This window comes from Marmota monax, unplaced genomic scaffold (assembly GCF_021218885.2).
Source record: "Marmota monax isolate L192 unplaced genomic scaffold, Marmota_monax_Labrador192_F-V1.1 WCK01_AAM20220418_F8-fsc00097, whole genome shotgun sequence".
NCBI lineage: Eukaryota > Metazoa > Chordata > Mammalia > Rodentia > Sciuridae > Marmota > Marmota monax.
This window is the reverse complement of record NW_026694162.1, coordinates 2,324,461-2,341,567: the sequence shown is the minus strand read 5'-3', so window position 1 is coordinate 2,341,567 and position 17,107 is coordinate 2,324,461. Positions and strand designations below refer to the sequence as shown.

At 33.4% G+C, this 17,107-nt stretch overlaps 1 protein-coding gene across 1 annotated transcript in view; it reads left to right on the top strand.

The window, feature by feature from the left end:
* Nucleotides 1–15,523, top strand: part of Commd10 (COMM domain containing 10) — a 204,713-nt gene extending 189,190 nt beyond the window's left edge. The window contains exons 6-7 of the mRNA XM_046465860.1: nt 13,875–13,934; nt 14,697–15,523. Coding sequence (XP_046321816.1) covers nt 13,875–13,934; nt 14,697–14,735 — 99 coding nt within the window. The 3' untranslated portion in view covers nt 14,736–15,523. The remainder of the gene's footprint in view (nt 1–13,874; nt 13,935–14,696) is intronic.
* The last annotated feature ends 1,584 nt before the right edge of the window (nt 15,524–17,107 follow it).

Genomic DNA, 17,107 nt, shown 5'->3' with positions numbered 1-17,107 from the left:
GCTAGTATTCTTTTAGATTATCATTTCTGTTTTATAGTCTGCATTTTTTCCTTTTGTTCACTGAACTGATTAAACATTAAATTTAGGAAACGGCCATCAAAGTGTCTCAAGAGTATCTAATAGGTAAAATTAACAAATGTTTTTCTTCACTCAAGAAATGCATATTGTATCTGGGGGTATAACTCAGTGGCAGAGTACTTGTCTAGTAAATGGGAGACCCTGGGGTTTGATCCCAGCACTACCAAAACAAAAGGAAAAAAAGACCAAAAGTGTATATTGAAAACCTTCTATGTTCATATTCTGTATTAGATACTGGGGATTAGAAATATATATGCATATGTCATCCTATCCTTAACCTCAAGGAACATACAGAATGTTTTTGAAGCCTCCCTTGTAGGACCCTGTGTTATAAAACCAAAGCAAGTAACTGGAGTGCTAGGTGAGGGTGAAGAAAATTCATAGAGGAGATAACATTTCACAGAGTCTTAAATTATGAGTAAGAAATTTCCAGGAAGAAGAAAAAAATTATATTCAATTATTGTTTTAGTCAACTTTTTCTCAATGCTGTGATTAAAGGACCTGACCAGAACAACCATAAAGGAGGAAAGGTTTATTTAGGTGCTCATAGTTTCAGAAGTCTCAATCCATGGACAGCTGGCTTCATTCCTCTGGGCTCAAGGTGAGGCAGAATAACATAACAGAAGAGTATGGCAGAAGAAAGAGGGTCACATGATGATCAGTAAGCAGAGAGGTCTCCACTTGCCAAATACAATATATACCCCAAAGCCATGCCCCAGTTCCCACCCCCTCCAGCTACAATCTTTTACTTCAGTTAACACTCAGTCACTATCAGGATTAATTCACTGATTGGATTAAGACTCTTGCAAGCCAATCATTTCTCCTCCAAACCTTTAGTGCATTGTCTCACATGTGAGCTTTTGGAGGACATCACATCTAAACCATAACAATTATTTTTCAAATAAGAACATATAAAGCATGAGTCAAAAATCTTCTTATTTTTGAAGGAAAGTCAAAGTATGCTAGTAGCATTGTTTTTTACATATTATGTTTAAATATATTATGTTTGTGTCATGCCTGATTACTTTAAATTCTGAATTTAAAAATCTAACAAATCAATTACTTAAATTGTGTTTTTTGTTTTGCTTAGTAGAAGTTATACTGATAAATACTACAATGTGGATAAATATTGAGAACAGATTAAATAAATGAAACTGGCCAAAAGGCCATGTATTATGTGATTATATTTAAAATTTATATTGTTTTCAGGTTGATTATTGGTTGCCTAGAACTGGGAGGTGGAAGTAGAGGGATGAATAGGAAAGTTGGTAAGATGGTACCTAAGGGCATGAGATTTCTTTTTGAGGTGATAAAAATAATCTTAAATAAATTGTGGTGATTGTTGTACTACTTTGTGAATACAATAAAGTATTGAATTACACACTTTAAAATAAAGAATTATGCCAAGCATAGTGGTACATGGTAATCCTAGTGGCTTGGGAAGCTGAGTCAGGAGGATAGAGAGTTCAAAGCTAGCCTTTGCAACCGCAAGGTTGCCCATTTTCAGTTGCCCATTATATGATAAATTTAGGGCAGTTCATAACATGAAGCAAATATGGAACTTGCCCCTTTTATTTTGCTAAAACAGAGCTTTCAATTAGCTGATAAGAAGTATAAATTGTGGGGCTGGTATTGTGGCTCAGTGGTAGAGTGCTCGCCTAGCATGCATGAGGCCCTGGATTCGAACCTCAGCACCACATAAATGTAAAATAAAGATATTGTGTCCACCTAAAACTAAAAAACAAATTTAAAAAAAGAAGTGTAAATTGTAACTAAATTGTGATATTAACACTCATGCGCATATATTAGTCCTATTTCCTTGAAGAATTATATGATAGCACAAGGTAGAAAAGAATTAAACCAGCACATTTTAAAAATATTTTTCTTTTTGTAGATGGACACAATACTTTTGTTTTATTTATTTATTTTTATGTGGTGCTGCAGATCGAACCCAGTGCCTCACACCTACTAGGTGAGTGCTCTTCCACTGAGCCACAACCCCAGCCCCAGCATGTTTTTAATTGCCTTTTTTGTGCACTGTGAATTATATTAGATTATTTAATTTAGGATACTCTTTAATATAAAATAGCTCTTGAAAATACACATTCATCATACAAATTTTTCTATAAATTCAATAAAGAAAGGAGAAACCCCAGTTTGGGCACTGAGCTCAGAGTATTTAAAACTACACACTGGAAACAATACGATTTCAATTTGGTGTTTGTAATTTACCCACAGTTCCTTGGCTAGCATACTAACACGTGTTTTGAGAAGTTAATGTAGCTATTAAATGATAATGTTTTAGTAATAAGATAAGTACTTATAATTATAATAAATTATAATTTCCAGAAAAAAATATAGCATCATCCATATTATTTAGTACAGAGGAGCTCCATTTTTAAACTGTCACTGTTCTTCTTAACCCACTGTTCTTAACATAATTTCTCACTGTTTAAAGAGCTTCATGTAATCATATTCAAAACCTCTTATCTTGCTGATTATATTCAGCAACCATAGCTAAATATTTCAGTACCAAAGCTGAAAATCATAATGACATATCAGCACACACATAATAAATTACAGTTAATGAATATTATAAGAAGTACATTTTGATTGGCTTCAAGTTTGTTCTGTTCATGCATAGCACATTGTATTTTTAAAATAAGGAAAATATGGTGATGATATGACTGCCAAACATTATTTTGAATATACAGGAGCAAAACAATCATTTTAGCCAGAATGAAAAGGGCATATACAGATAACAGGTCAAATGTCCTAACAGCCAAAATAGATATATCTGACTTAACATTTAGTGAATATATGTATTTCATGAACACTCTTCTATGGTTTTTGTAAGATTTCTGACCAAAAATAATTTGTTGTCGTGTTAGTAGCTAAGACCATTGCATTTTTCAGCCAAATATGTATAAAATTCCAAATCTTCTGTTTAACTAGTTCGTGGTGGGAGTCTTTAAGTGTGAGAAGCCATTTTTCAAGTTGTAGAGAATCAATATTTAGAGTTTAATTAGTATAGTATTTAGCCCATTTATTTTCTATGTAAGCAAGAGTTGTGAGACTGATATCATCATTGGGTCAAATATTACAATATTTGTAGTTAGACAAATTTGTGTAATCAGACAAAATTCACTTATCCTGATAGTTTCTATATATGATATTTTTCCCTTGAGGGGAAAATGATATGATGTCAGCTGTACCAAGTATGAAAGGATCTAGCCAAATGAAATAACACACATGTATGCATGTGTGCAGGTGGGAGTGCTGTTAAGAGAATACAGGGAACAGCATGAAGAAAAACCCAGAGGGCATTATGTAGAACACCCTGGTACTTCAGTACTGCCAGTGTGTGCAGTGTATTTAAGGATGCTGGAAGATGTGTCAGTAGGGTTCATTGACCAAATTTTGGAAGTTTTAAATGCCATGTTAATGAGCTTGGAATTTGCTTTCTTTTTATGCTGCTTATATTCTTAAATAGATAAGTGTTTTTGTCAAATTGTCCTTTTCAATGATTTAAAAAGAAAAATTTGATTGATTTAACCTCAAGGAAAGTGCCTTTTGTGTGTTGTATTTCATGTATGTTACATGTGTTCTTTTTTTAAAAAGGAAATTTTAAGTTGTTAGTGAACCTTTATTTATTTATATGTGGTGCTAAGATTCGAACCCAGTGCCTCACATATGCTAGGCAAATGCTCTACCACTGAGCACAACCTCAGCCCCTATCTGTTATATATATGTTCTTTTCAGTTTGGCACTGTCCTCTTCATGATGCAGGGTCATACCTGTGAATTTTTGGAAACTTCTGGACTGGGCAGTATTTTAATGAAAAGTCTGTAGAACCACAAGATTTGAGGGAGGCATAAAAATCAGCTCCATATTCTTATGAAAGTAACCAATTTTTCTTGCTCCATTTCTGTGTAGTATGTTCATTGGGCTAACATTTTTTAATTTGTTTAATTAGAATTAGAAATTTAAACTGGGCAATATTATGTTGACTTATGTGAAATTTTTACAGTGGAGCTTTTTTTTTTTGGTTTGTTTTTATTAGTATAACCAAAACAAATGAAATTTAATTATATTTTTTTCAGAAGATCTTTGGAAAATGGAAGACATTATAATTACTAATACTTCCTATTACTTAAAATAGCTTAATACCTTATCAGCTTTATTTATCAAAAATTTTATCCTTGGCACAATTTTTATATATTTGTGTGTTACATGAGTAATTAATGGAAATAATTTTGCAAACTCATGGGGGAGCAGAGTTTTTTTCTCTAAATCATCTTGATACTCAGATGAAAAGCCACGACAGGCTTAAACTACCACATTAATACAGTGGAAAGAACATTGAGTAGTCCCAGCTCTTTAAACTTTCTGTGACTTATTTTGCCTTTGTGAATACTACTTTCCTCATAATAAGTAAGAGGGTTTAGCGAGCTTATTTCTAAAGCTCTTTCTTTTTTTAATTTTTTTTAAATTTTAATTAATCTATTCTACTTAGGTATATATGACAGCAGGATACATTTTGATTCATTGTACACAATTGCAACACAACTTTTCATTTCTCTGGTTGTACACTATGTAGTGTTGCACCATATGTTCAGTCATAATGTACCTAGCCATCTCACTCCACCATCTTTCCTGCCCCCATTCCCCCTCTCTTCCCTTTGCCCAATCACAGTTTCTCCATTTTTCCCATGCCCCCCCCCCCGCCACCCACTGTGGATCAGCATCCACTTATCAGAGAGACACTCAGCCTTTGATTTTTTAGGGATTGGTTTACTTTGCTTAGCGTGATATTCTCCATCTCTATCCATTTACCTGCAAATGCCATAATTTTATTCTCTTTTAATGTGGAGTAATGTTCCATTGTGTGTGTATACCATGGTTTCTTTATCCATTAATCTATTGAAGAGCATCTAGGTTGGTTCCACAGCTATGTCTCTGTAGTATGCTGATTTTAAGTCTTTTGAGTATACACCAATGAGTAGGATAGCTGGGCAAATGGTGGTTCCATTCCAAGTTTTCTAAGGAATCTCCATACTGCCTTCCAGATTGGTTGCACCAATATGCAGCCCCACCGGCAATGTATGACTGTGCCTTTTCCCTCACATCCTTGCCAACACTTATTGTTGTTTGTATTCTTGGTAACTGCCATTCTGACTGTCGTGAGATGAAAAAATCTTAGAGTAGTTTTGATTTGCATTTCTCTAATTACTAGAGATATTGAACATTTTTTCATACATTTGTTAATCAATTGTATATCTTCTTATGAGAAGTGTCTGTTCAGCTCCTTAGCCGATTTATTTATATTTTAAGCATTCTTTTTTTTAAACCTTTATTTTATTTATTTGTTTTTATGTGGTTCTAAGAATAGAACCCAGTGCCTCACACATGCTACCACTGAGCCACAACCCCAGCCCTAGCCCATTTATTGATTGGGTTGTTTTTGTTTTGGTTTGGTTTGGTTTTGGTGTTAAGTTCTTTTTTTATCTGTAAGTATATATTTTATTCCCACAAAAGTCTTTGCAAATAAACTATCTTGTTATTAGTTCTACAGAGATATCACTTCTTTCAAGTTTATTTTTTTCAGTGATGAACCTTTTATTTTTATCTTTTTTCCACATTTATCTTATTATATATAAAATATGTAGTAACATATTTACTATGTATATCATATATCAAATTATTATTGTGATTGCTTTCTTTTTTGGTTTATTTTATTGATTTTATTTTTTTAAATACATGACAGTGGAATGCATTACAATTCTTACTATACATATAGAGTATAATTTTTCATGTCTTTGTATATAGAGTATGTTCACGAGCTCTTTCTTACTGATACTTTGTAGTTCTAGCTACCTCAGTTCACTAGTTTAAATTGCCTATACAGGTATACTTTTCAATCTTCTTGAGTCATAGAACTAAAAAAAAAAAAGTCTTCGACATGATGCAAGTAAGCTGCCTCACAGAAAAGTAGATATTTTTTCTTGCCCTCTGCCGAGGATCCTTTTGCATGTAACTCTCAAGTTGGCAAACTTTGAATCACAGCTCCTTGTAACATGTATGAACCCTTTGATTGCCAAGATTGATTCCACAGATGGAAAGGGGATCAGTTTCTGGCTTACTATCCCATAAAATTCTTCCCATATTCGGGAACTTAGTTACAAACATAGAGAAGGGTCTTTCCTTGGTCAATAAATAGTATATTCCTTCCCATGACTTTTGCATCTTTCTATTATGAACACTTGTACTTTACTCTTTAAATATTTACTAATTGATTGAATATTATGGATGACAGAAGTGGCTAACACTTTGATGTATGGGCAGAGTTTTGAGATTTAGTCAGTTTGTGGTGGGAGCTGAAATTATATTTCTAATTATTGAACAATAGTCAACAAATAATACTGGAATATATTTACAATTATCTATAATTATACATATAATTATATGTAGTTATAGAGAATATAATTTATAGAAATGTTTATTTAGTAAATAATAGTGTATAGTGATTTTTGTTCAATAAACCCATTGAGTAGGACTTGAAATAATCACCTAAATTTTTTCTCCACCTGTCATTTCTACAATTAAAAAGAAAACTTCCTCTTTAAATACCTAGCATAGTATTTTTAGATTTGACTTGCACAAGAGATTTATGGTATTTTTTTCTACCTCCTGATTTTATGAGTGAAAAGATAATTTTATCATTTCTGATTCTGAAATACAGATTAAATTTAATAGCTAAGCAATGTAAATTTGGTGTAATTCTTATCTAGTTTATATCTGTTTTACTTAGAAGACATTTCTGCTTGTATAATTTGTGACGAGGTTAGTGCACTTCTCTCTTGAAAAATGTATTTGTGTTCCTAATTCCTAACTAATGGGAAAATGGAAGATATTTTTAGCGTCAGCTTTCATCAAGTAAGACCTTTCTGAAGACCTTATTAAATTCTATTTCCATGGGAATTTTGCTAATGGGTCTCTACAATCACCATTATACAGGTGATTGTAGGTAGGGTTACAAATTAAAAATGTAAAGGAATGGATGAACAAATACATCTTTCTTAAGACACTGGCAGACTATTAATCTTTGTACTTTGATTTTTACTTTGCTGTATTTTCAGATCAAGTATAGAAATTCTGGTATTAAATTAAAGTTTGGTATTAATGTGTGAGATTCACTTAGATAATATAAGTAATGAGTTTCCTAAGTGGATTCTTAGTTATAATTTTATAATAAGGCAGAAAAGACAGAGATAGTAAATCTTCCAGTCTCTGTATATTTAGTTAACAATAATAGTGACTTCAATGAGTTTTATACACAATGGAGGATTGAAGCATTTTAAGAGTAAGACACCCTATTTTATTGCTTGTATACTAACTTACCGATATATTTTGCAATGTCATATTTACTGAATATTTCAAAATACCATGCCAGAAACATTTGTGAACCTGGTGATACTCAACATTTGTTGGAAACCTACCTACCCTAAATACTGAGTTGCTTAGGGCTCAGCCTTAGGCTCATACTACATTCTTTTCCTGAGCAATCTCAACCACTCTTATAGTTTTAAGTATCGTCAGTTTATCAGAGACTTCCAAATGTATATTTCTTAACTCAATCTCTTTTACAGCTTTTCAGACTTATTTTCTTATATTTTCAGGGAAATCTTGCAGACATACCAAGTTAATTGTGCTTGAAACTACTTTTTATCCTCACCTTCTTCAGATCCATTATACTAGTATTTCTAATCCCAGTTCCATTCATCCAGGTTTTTTTTTTGTTAGAAACCTGAATGTAATTCTTGACTCCTTTTATTCCTTCACCACCTCCCAATTCCAACTCAAATCTGTTGCCAAGTGCTATCTCTTGTATCTCTAAACTTAACCTCAGTTTTTTTCTACATTTTTCTATCACTGCTGCCATCGTGTTAGATCAAATCACTATCTCTTGTGTGGACTAATGCAATTATAGCCTCCTAAGTGGTTTCTCCACATGCAAGCTGTCCAATTCTAATCCATTAAAAAATAAAGAAAGTCAAAGTAAGTCGTTAGTATGTAACTATTCTTGTATCACTTTTATGTCTAAAACTATCCAGTGAATTTCCATTGATCTCAGAATGTAGATCTCTTGTCTGTCCCAAAGGAGGTGATAGGGCCTTAATTAGTTCACTAGTACTGCCATAACAAAGTGACTTAAACAACAGAAAGTCATTTCTTCACCATTCAAGAGGATAGAAGTCCAGGATCAAGATGTGGATAGGGTTGGTTTCTTCCAAAGCCTCTCTCCTTCGCTAGTAAATGACCATCTTCCTCATGGTTTTCACATATTATTTCTTTAATATGTGTCTCTGACCTCATCACTTGTGAGGATATTAGTCATGCTGGATTAGAGAACGCTCTCTGGCCTCATTTTACCTTAATTACCTCTGGTTTCTATCTCTAAATACAGTCACATTCCGAGGTTCTAGGAGTTAGAACTTTAACATGAATAGAACTTAACCTGACGGTTGTAGAATGGTAAGCACATACAAAAATGTACTAATGTCAACAATGTCTCTTATATTCGTTAAAATGTTGCTTCCTCTACCATATTTTCATCAAAATCTTAACTGTTATTACATCAGCATGTGCCCTTAAATATCTTTTGCAAAGGCACTGACTGCTTTGGAGTATTTCTTCAGGGGAGCAGTATTGTATCTTGTTCCTCTCTAGCTACATTTCTTTCCTAAATCCTACCCCTTCTGTGGCCTTTGCCCACCAAGCTCTTTTCTATGGCAGACTCTTCACTCATCTTCTTTCCTCTGGAATTGTCTTTGCTCTAAACCCCTTTTCTGTTCCCTCCTTCCATATCCCTATTCATGTGTGTTTTAGTCATCTTTTTTGCTGCTGTGACTAAAAGACCCAACTAGAACAATTATAGAGGATAAAAAGTTTATTTGGGGATCACAGTTTTAGAAGTCTTAGTCCTTAGAAGGATGGCTCCATTCCTCGGGGCTCAAGGTGAGGCAGAACATCATGGCAGAGGAGTGTGGCATTTGTAAGCAGCAGCTCACATAATGATCAGAAAACAGAGAGAGATTCCACTTGCCAGATACAAATATACATGAAAACTACACCCCCAGTGAGTACCTCCTCCAGCCACACCCCACCTGCCTCCAGTTACCACTCAGTAAATTCTAGCAGGGATTAATTAAGTAATTAGGTTAAGGCTACAGCCCAATCATTTCTCCTCCAAACCTTCTTGCATTTCTCACGCATGAGCTTTTGGGGGACACCTCACATCCAAACCATAAAAATCTGACTGATTTTATTAGGTCATGCTTTAAATTTTTAGATGTTACCTTTTATTATAAAGAAATATAACTCTGTATTTTGTTATCTCATTACATTTAAGACAGTTTTTAGTCTGATAACTAATTCCCTGCTTCCACTCCAAATTCCAGATTCTGAATCCCGTAAAGGGCCAGGACTACCCATAACAAACACTTATCAAGATACCATAGAAACTCTATAAATAGCTGATGAACTAATGAATTGAGTGAGTAAATGAATGAATGAACTTACTTTGTGAAATTATGCTAGTCCTGTGGGGATGTTAAGTAGAAAAAATATCAACATAGTTCCTGAAAAGGACACTCAGAAGCAAGATATATTTATCAGACATATCAAGCGCTCTTCCTGGAATATTCTTCCCTTAGTTATCTTCAAGTTTGCTTCCTTTCCTTCCTTTTTTTGTGGCAAAATCTGTTTAACAAAATTAGCCATTTTAATTGTTTTTAAGCCTACAATTCAGTGTCATTAATTACATTGACAATGCTATACCCGTCACTATATTTTCAAAGCTTCCCATCATTATACACAAATCCTGTATGTAATAAGCAATAGCTCCCCATTCCCCTCTTCTCAGCCCTTGGTTATATCTAATCTATTTTGTGTGTCTGTAAACTTACTTATTCTTGATATCTAGATTAATGTTAGTGTTATCATAAGGTATTTGTTCTTTTATACTTGGCTAACTTTACTTAACATAATGTTTACAAGTTTCATTCACAGTGTAGCTTGTATTAAAACTTTATTCTTTTTATGGCTGAATAATATTGCATTGCATTTATAATTGCATTTTGTTCATTCATTCATCTGTTGATAGACATTTGGGTTGTTTCTCCCATTTGTTTTTTTTAAATATTTATTTTTTAGTTTTAGGTCTACACAATATCTTTATTTTATTTTTATGTGGTGTTGAGGATTGAACCCAGCACCCTGTGCATGCCAGGCGAGCACACTACTGCTTGAGCCACATCCCCAGCCCTCCCATTTGGTTTTTATAAATAATTCTGCTTCAAACACTGGCATACAACTATCCACTTAAGTCTCTGTTTTCATTTATTTTGGATACACACACACACACACACACACACACACACAGAGACGCAACCAAGCAGGGCAATTTCTGAGTCACATACAGTAAGTTTTAATTTTATCAGGATCTGCCAAATTATTTTCCAGAGCTATTGACTCATTTTACATTCTCTGCCAGCAATATATTAGAGTTCCAGTTTCTCTCCATCCTTGCCAATACTTATTTTCTTTCATTTTTTATACCCTTTATAGTTGGTGTGAAATGGTATTCATTGTAGTTTTGGTTTGGTTTTTCCCTAGTCACTAATGATGTTGAAAATATTTTCATTTGCTTATTTGCAATTTGTTTAATTTTCTTTGGAGAAATGTCTATTATAATCACTTAAATGGATGGGGTTCTCTTTTTTGTTATTAAGTTTGTAGTTCTTTATAAATTCTTAAACTCTTATCATATTTATACTTTGCAGATGTTTTCTCCCAGTCTGCAAGTTGTCTTTTGATTACTTTATGACTTCTAAATCTTAACCATCTCAGTGAGGCCTTTTTGATCTCCTAATGTTTCTATCCCCTGCTCCCCCCCCACACACACACACACACATTCCCTATTCCTGCTTTCTTGGCCCCTTTCTCTTGCTCTCAAATCTTTTCTTTCTTTTTCTCCAGGGACATTCATAATACATATATTGATTTTTGTGATATTGTCCCTTAGGCTGTCTTCCTTTTTTTTCCCACTCCTGTAAATTGGTGATTTCAAATGCCTTGTCTTCAAGTCTACTGTTTCTTCATTGAGTCCATTTAAGTCTGTTGTTGAGTCCCTCTAATGAATTTATCAGTTCAATTATTGTATTTTTCAACTCCAGAATTTCAGTTTAATTCTTTTGTATAGTTTCTTTCTCTTTGCTGAAATTTTATTTTGTTCTTAAATCATTTTCCTGGTGTTATTTCATTGTATATGTGTTTTCTTGTAATTCACTGAGCTTGGGCATCTTTATGACAAACTTTAAATTCTTCAGGTTTCTTTGGACTCAATTTTTGGAGTGTTGTTTTGTTCCTTTGAATGGGTCATGTTTCTGGCTTCTTTGTATGTCCTGTAATTTTTTGCTAAGAGGTGGACACTTTCATAAACAACTCCCAGTCTTTGCATACTGGCTTTGTGAGAGGGAAGGCCATAACCAACCATCTTAGCTAGGTGCCCTCCAGGACCTCTCAAACTTTCTGATACATTGTTTCTGGCATCTTCCACAGAGCACTCTAATATAGTGCTCACCTCTGTTTTAAATTCCTTTTAAATGTGGTGCTGGTCCTGTGAGTACTTTCAGTAAAGTGAGAGGATAACCAGTTTTCGGGGGCAGCCCCCAGACAAGAAAGAATATTGGACAATTGATTCATTCTTTTGTTTCTGTCCTGAGAGAAGAGCCACAGTATGAGGGATTTCTCCCTGGTTGTCCCACTATGCCATATAGAGGTGCACGAATGTAAGCACTGAATACTGCAAAACTTCGTATAGCTTTCCCTGGGATCTCTTCTTGGTTTTATAGTGATTCTTGGGTTTATAGTGATTTTTAGAGTTCTGTGGCTCTCAGCTAGTCTCTATAGAGTTCTCACAGAAGTGATCTGGTTCTATATATTGTTTATTTTGTCTTTGTGGGGTAAGGACAGCTTGTAGCTTCCTAATCTACCATTTTGCTAATGTTACTATGGCTATTGTTGTTTTAAAAAATGTGTTCTCATAGGTATATCCCCTCTCCTTCCTCAATGTAACATTTTAGGGAATACCACCTTGAAACAAAGTAAAATGCAGGGAACAAGAACCTGTCTTCGGTGCTGCTTGCAGGGATACAAAAAAAAAAATCAATCATTCACGTAATGGTTCAGCTTTTATTTTCTCTTAACTTGGCAAGGAGGTGAAACATTGCCTTGCCTTCCCTAAATCTTAAGGGCAAATCTAGTTCTATTGTGCCCCTTTAACTTCTAGGAGAACATATATCATTACTAGGGCATGCTGGTTAAACCTTTGGAGATTTAATAATATGTGCCAATTACCAACTTACTTTTCTAATATAACATAACATTCATAATATATCATTCCTACCGGATGAGGCTTTACAGGTCTATGTTTCTTCATTTTTGAAAGATTGACTACTTAAATGAATGTATAAAAGAAAATTAAGAACTGTGAAATTTGTTCTTTTGTGCTTAGTCTTCACGAAGAAGTATAAGATGCTGTTTCTTTACATAGCCTCATTGATTTTCCTGGAGTTAGCTGGAGATAACTTGGTTTCAAAATGTTGATTTTTCTGGAGATGGAAAAAAAAGGAAACAGGGCTGGGGCTGGAGCTCAGTGGCGGGGTGCTTGCCTAGCATGTGTGAGGCACTGGGTTTCATCCTTAGCACCACGTAAAAATAAAATAAAAGCATGCTGTTCATCTACACCTACAAAAAAAATTTTAAAAAAAGAAAAAAAAAAAAAGGAAACATAGAAACTGAGATCTAGAATTAAGTACACTAATTATTGCCTTTTGCAACTTTTTTTTAGTTCACAGTAACCACTTTATGTCATGTTAGCCTAATAGAAGGATCAGGGCAAGGCTGCACATTCTTGAAATTCTGTCCCCATTAATTTTCACTTCCCCAGAGGAATATTGAATAAAATAATCACACTTCAATAATATTTAGCAACTAGCTAGAATTGTTTCCTCAGATTATAGAATCAACCGAAAGCAGGTTGAATTAAATAAGGTTGGGTTTACTTTAATGTTGCACTTTACAGCATCATCATACATACATATACGGTATTACTTATCAACCATATCACCCATAAAGGTTTGTCTAATGCAAGTGAGGTGAAATGAAGGAGAGTGTTTCAAGTCTTGGCTTTGAAAATGTTGTGTTAATTGTTAACTTTTGCTGAGTCTGTACATTAAAGAAGGTAACAATCTCAGCATGTTAAGATCATAACTGTTAGATTAGTGCTTGGAGGCAGTAGCTGTGCTGATGTGAGGCATTAATGGCTGAATGAGTTCAATCAGATATGCCACCTCCAGTATCTTTGTGTAATGATATTTACTAGATTTCAAATGGACTGCTGAGAACTATGAAATATAATCTTATGTATTATCTTTGTCTTAAAAAAATAGACAATGAAATTGTTCTCTTGCTGGCCTATATTTTATTAACCTTTGTGGAGTCAACTTAAGGAACATATATTCTGATAAAGTTGAAACCTTTTGTTAAAGTGGAGTTTTATTAAGTGCATTTGTGAGTTCTAGGAATTGTGGGGTTGAGTAAAGTAGGTATGTTTAAAAAGGAAAACACTCAGAATAATATTACAGCATATTCTAAAGATAGCTAGATAGAAAAGGTGCAGTGTAAATTATGTGCAACTAAATTATTTTTTTCTTTGTTTTCCTTCATTACAGAGCCTAGAGAAAATTCTTGTGGAATTCGATCACAAGGAGTTGTTTGATTTCTATAACAAGGTCTGTGTTTTAAAAATAATTTTCTGATATATAAGGGTTTTCCTAATTTTTCCTTCATTTTTATGAATTATTTATTTTAAATGTCTATCACAGAGCTAACTTCTTTAAATTTTCCTTCTGAACATCTTATGTTTCACAGTAGGAAGCATAGGCAAGATGAAGAGAATCTGAAAAACTAAATCATGAAGAAAATGAAAATGGTTTTAATTAAAGCAATAGCATTGTTGCTTTAATGTAAAGCATTAAGCATTGCACAATGTGAGACCCCTAGACACTGACATTTTAATATAGACCATGTGAAATACTTTGTTTTCTTGGTCCAAGAGTAAAGGAAAACATGGAAAGGAAGATGCCAGGTCTGTGATTTATCTTTGAGTATATTTTATGTTTCTTTGAAAGAACTGATTTTGCAATCCAGGAAAATGCACTCCCCCTATATGCCCCAACTTAAAAATCTTATCATGTAGTGATATTTAAAATGAAACAGCTGGAGATATTTAAAACAGTAGTATTTACAAGTCCCCCCCCCCTTTTTTTTTTTACAAATTTGAAAACTTAAATAGCAAGCATAAATTCTAATATGTTAAAATAAAAAGAAAAATATTCTAAGTGCTATTTTTATTTCTATGTGAATGAGTTTGGTATACAAAGTTGCTGGTGCCATTCTTTCCCTTTTATTTGCATGTTTCTAAACAACACTTCATATGAATTTCTCTTCCTTCACCAACTTTCTGTATTTTTTTCTTTTTTCTTTGTAAATAGCTAGAGACCATACAAGCACAGCTGGATTCTCTTACATGATGTTTGTGAAGACTGGTTTCTTCATCACACTCCCACCACCTCATTATTTTGCATTGAAGAAAGATTGCCTGGATGTATTTTTTGGAGGATTCAGTGACTTACTTTCTATAAATTATACAGCTTATCACTTCTTAGACAAATAACAGCCAAAGGAGATCACTGTTAGGAGTTCAGAGGTTCTAATATACTTTCTCTAGTTCTGTGAGCCAATAGCAGTTGTTAAAAAACACTTTTACTTCAGAGAAATCAAAAGTGAATACCATATTATTTTTACTGTCATATTGTTGCTTCACCTCTTTATTTTTTACATGCTTGATTATCTCTTTCTGTATCAAGAAGAGACCATAGATAGATAGTATAATGGGTACCCTAACAGAATGTAGATCTTTTTATTACGTTAATAAAATTAAGAAACAACCACATGCAAAGACATTATGTCATTTTTCCTATGATGAATGTATTTTGATTGAGAAATAATATCAGAAATAAATTTAAAATGGAGCTAGCAGTATTATGTGAGTTAATTCCAATGTGAGCTTCTCTGTCTGCTTCTGAGTTTAATGATTTAATAATAGTCCCAGGTTTGTGTGCTTTTCTTTGTACTGCAGATTAATAATGATTTATTTCATAGTGTGGGAGATAGATTTGGATCATGAATAAAAACAATTGTAATGAGTACTAAATGGGCATTCTTAAAATTTCAAATCAGATACATTTTGTATTCTCTTTCTATGACTATGTTATTTGGTTTCAATCAATAAAATTTTTATGTTTTGAGATTATTTGAACTGGAGTGTACAGTATTTTTATTTTATAGTATATTTGATGACACAAATGTGACTTTGATTGCCTGTCAAAAAATCAGTTGTATTTTTTATGAATGAAAATATCTATCTTGTATATTTTTCAAGGAGAGAAATAGGGAGAAAGAGGTTCAAATATGACTTTTTCACATGAGGAAATTTGGTTTCAGAAATGTCCTAAGGCTTAAAAAAATTACAATTGAAGCACATTTGTCATAGGTAGTATCTGAGTAATACAAGCATTAAAATGTCTTTCAAATAAATGTTCAGTATATGGAATTTATGCCCACATGCATTTATAAATGTTTTCCAATGTTGTTGCTTAACAAATTGAAAGTTTATTTCAGAAGCAAATATAATAATCATCATTCATAATTGATTGATTTTACAGGTTTATAAAACTCCAACTTTTATTTTTAATATATCGATAGGTGTATTTGTAATGGAATTGGGATTTTGTTTTGTTTTTGAGACAGGATTTCACTGTGTTGCCCAGCCTGGCTGTGGACTCCTGGATTTCCTGCTTCAGCCTCCCAAAGAGCTGGAACTACAGGCATGTGCCACCACACACACAGCTTTCTCTTACTTTGGTGTGCTCTATATTGATAGTTCCCAGATGTAATTACCTGAGGTCTCAGCAATACTGTAAATATTTTGGTAAATATTCTTTTAGACTTATTTTCTTGAACATATAAACATGCATAATCCCAAGATGAATATAGATAGATAGCAGTTTTATTAATGGCCAAATAAAATTCCCAGGGTAAGTGTCCAAGTTAAATGTTCAGTAATGAACATTTCTCAAAAGTAGCTCATTTTATGTTCCCTTGAAAGAACTGGTTTTATACTCTGTAAGAATATGTCTAAATCTATACAAAAACATGGTCAGTAGTATTCTGTCCATTAGACAAGATCAACAAAGACACTGAAGAAAGAGCATGAAGGTCTAATTCCAATGAAGAACATAATTATTACTGAAATATATTTAATTGCAGATAACTTTATTCTCTACGGCATTTCCCTTGTTATACTCTGCAAGACAAAGAAGATGTGATGCTTTCAAAGTGCATGCTACTTTTTTTTTTTAATTAAAAATAATGGGTCAGGGGATTAGTGAAGACTGGAATCTTCTATCTCAGAAAATAAACATGTGCTGCCTAACTATATTTTGGTAAGTGACAGACCATGTGTATGATCGTTTATGTTGTATAGTCTAAGGGTATAGTAGACCATAATATCTAGGTTTGTGTAATCACACTCTATGATGTTTGCCCAATGATAAAGTCACTTAATAATGCATTTCTCAGAACATACCCCTTCATTAAGACACACATGATTGTGTCTATGGGTATTTGTTAGAAGAACCAATGTACGATTTTTTATACCTACTACAAATATTTGCAGTTCCCTGATTGTAAAGTACTATATGGTTATTTTAAATTAGTAAATACAAAAAAATCATGAGGGCTTGGGCTGTAGCTTAGTGGCAAAGTGCTTGCCTAGCACGTGTGAGGCCCTGGGTTCTATCCTCAGCACCACATAAAAATAAAAGCAAACAAAATAAAGGCA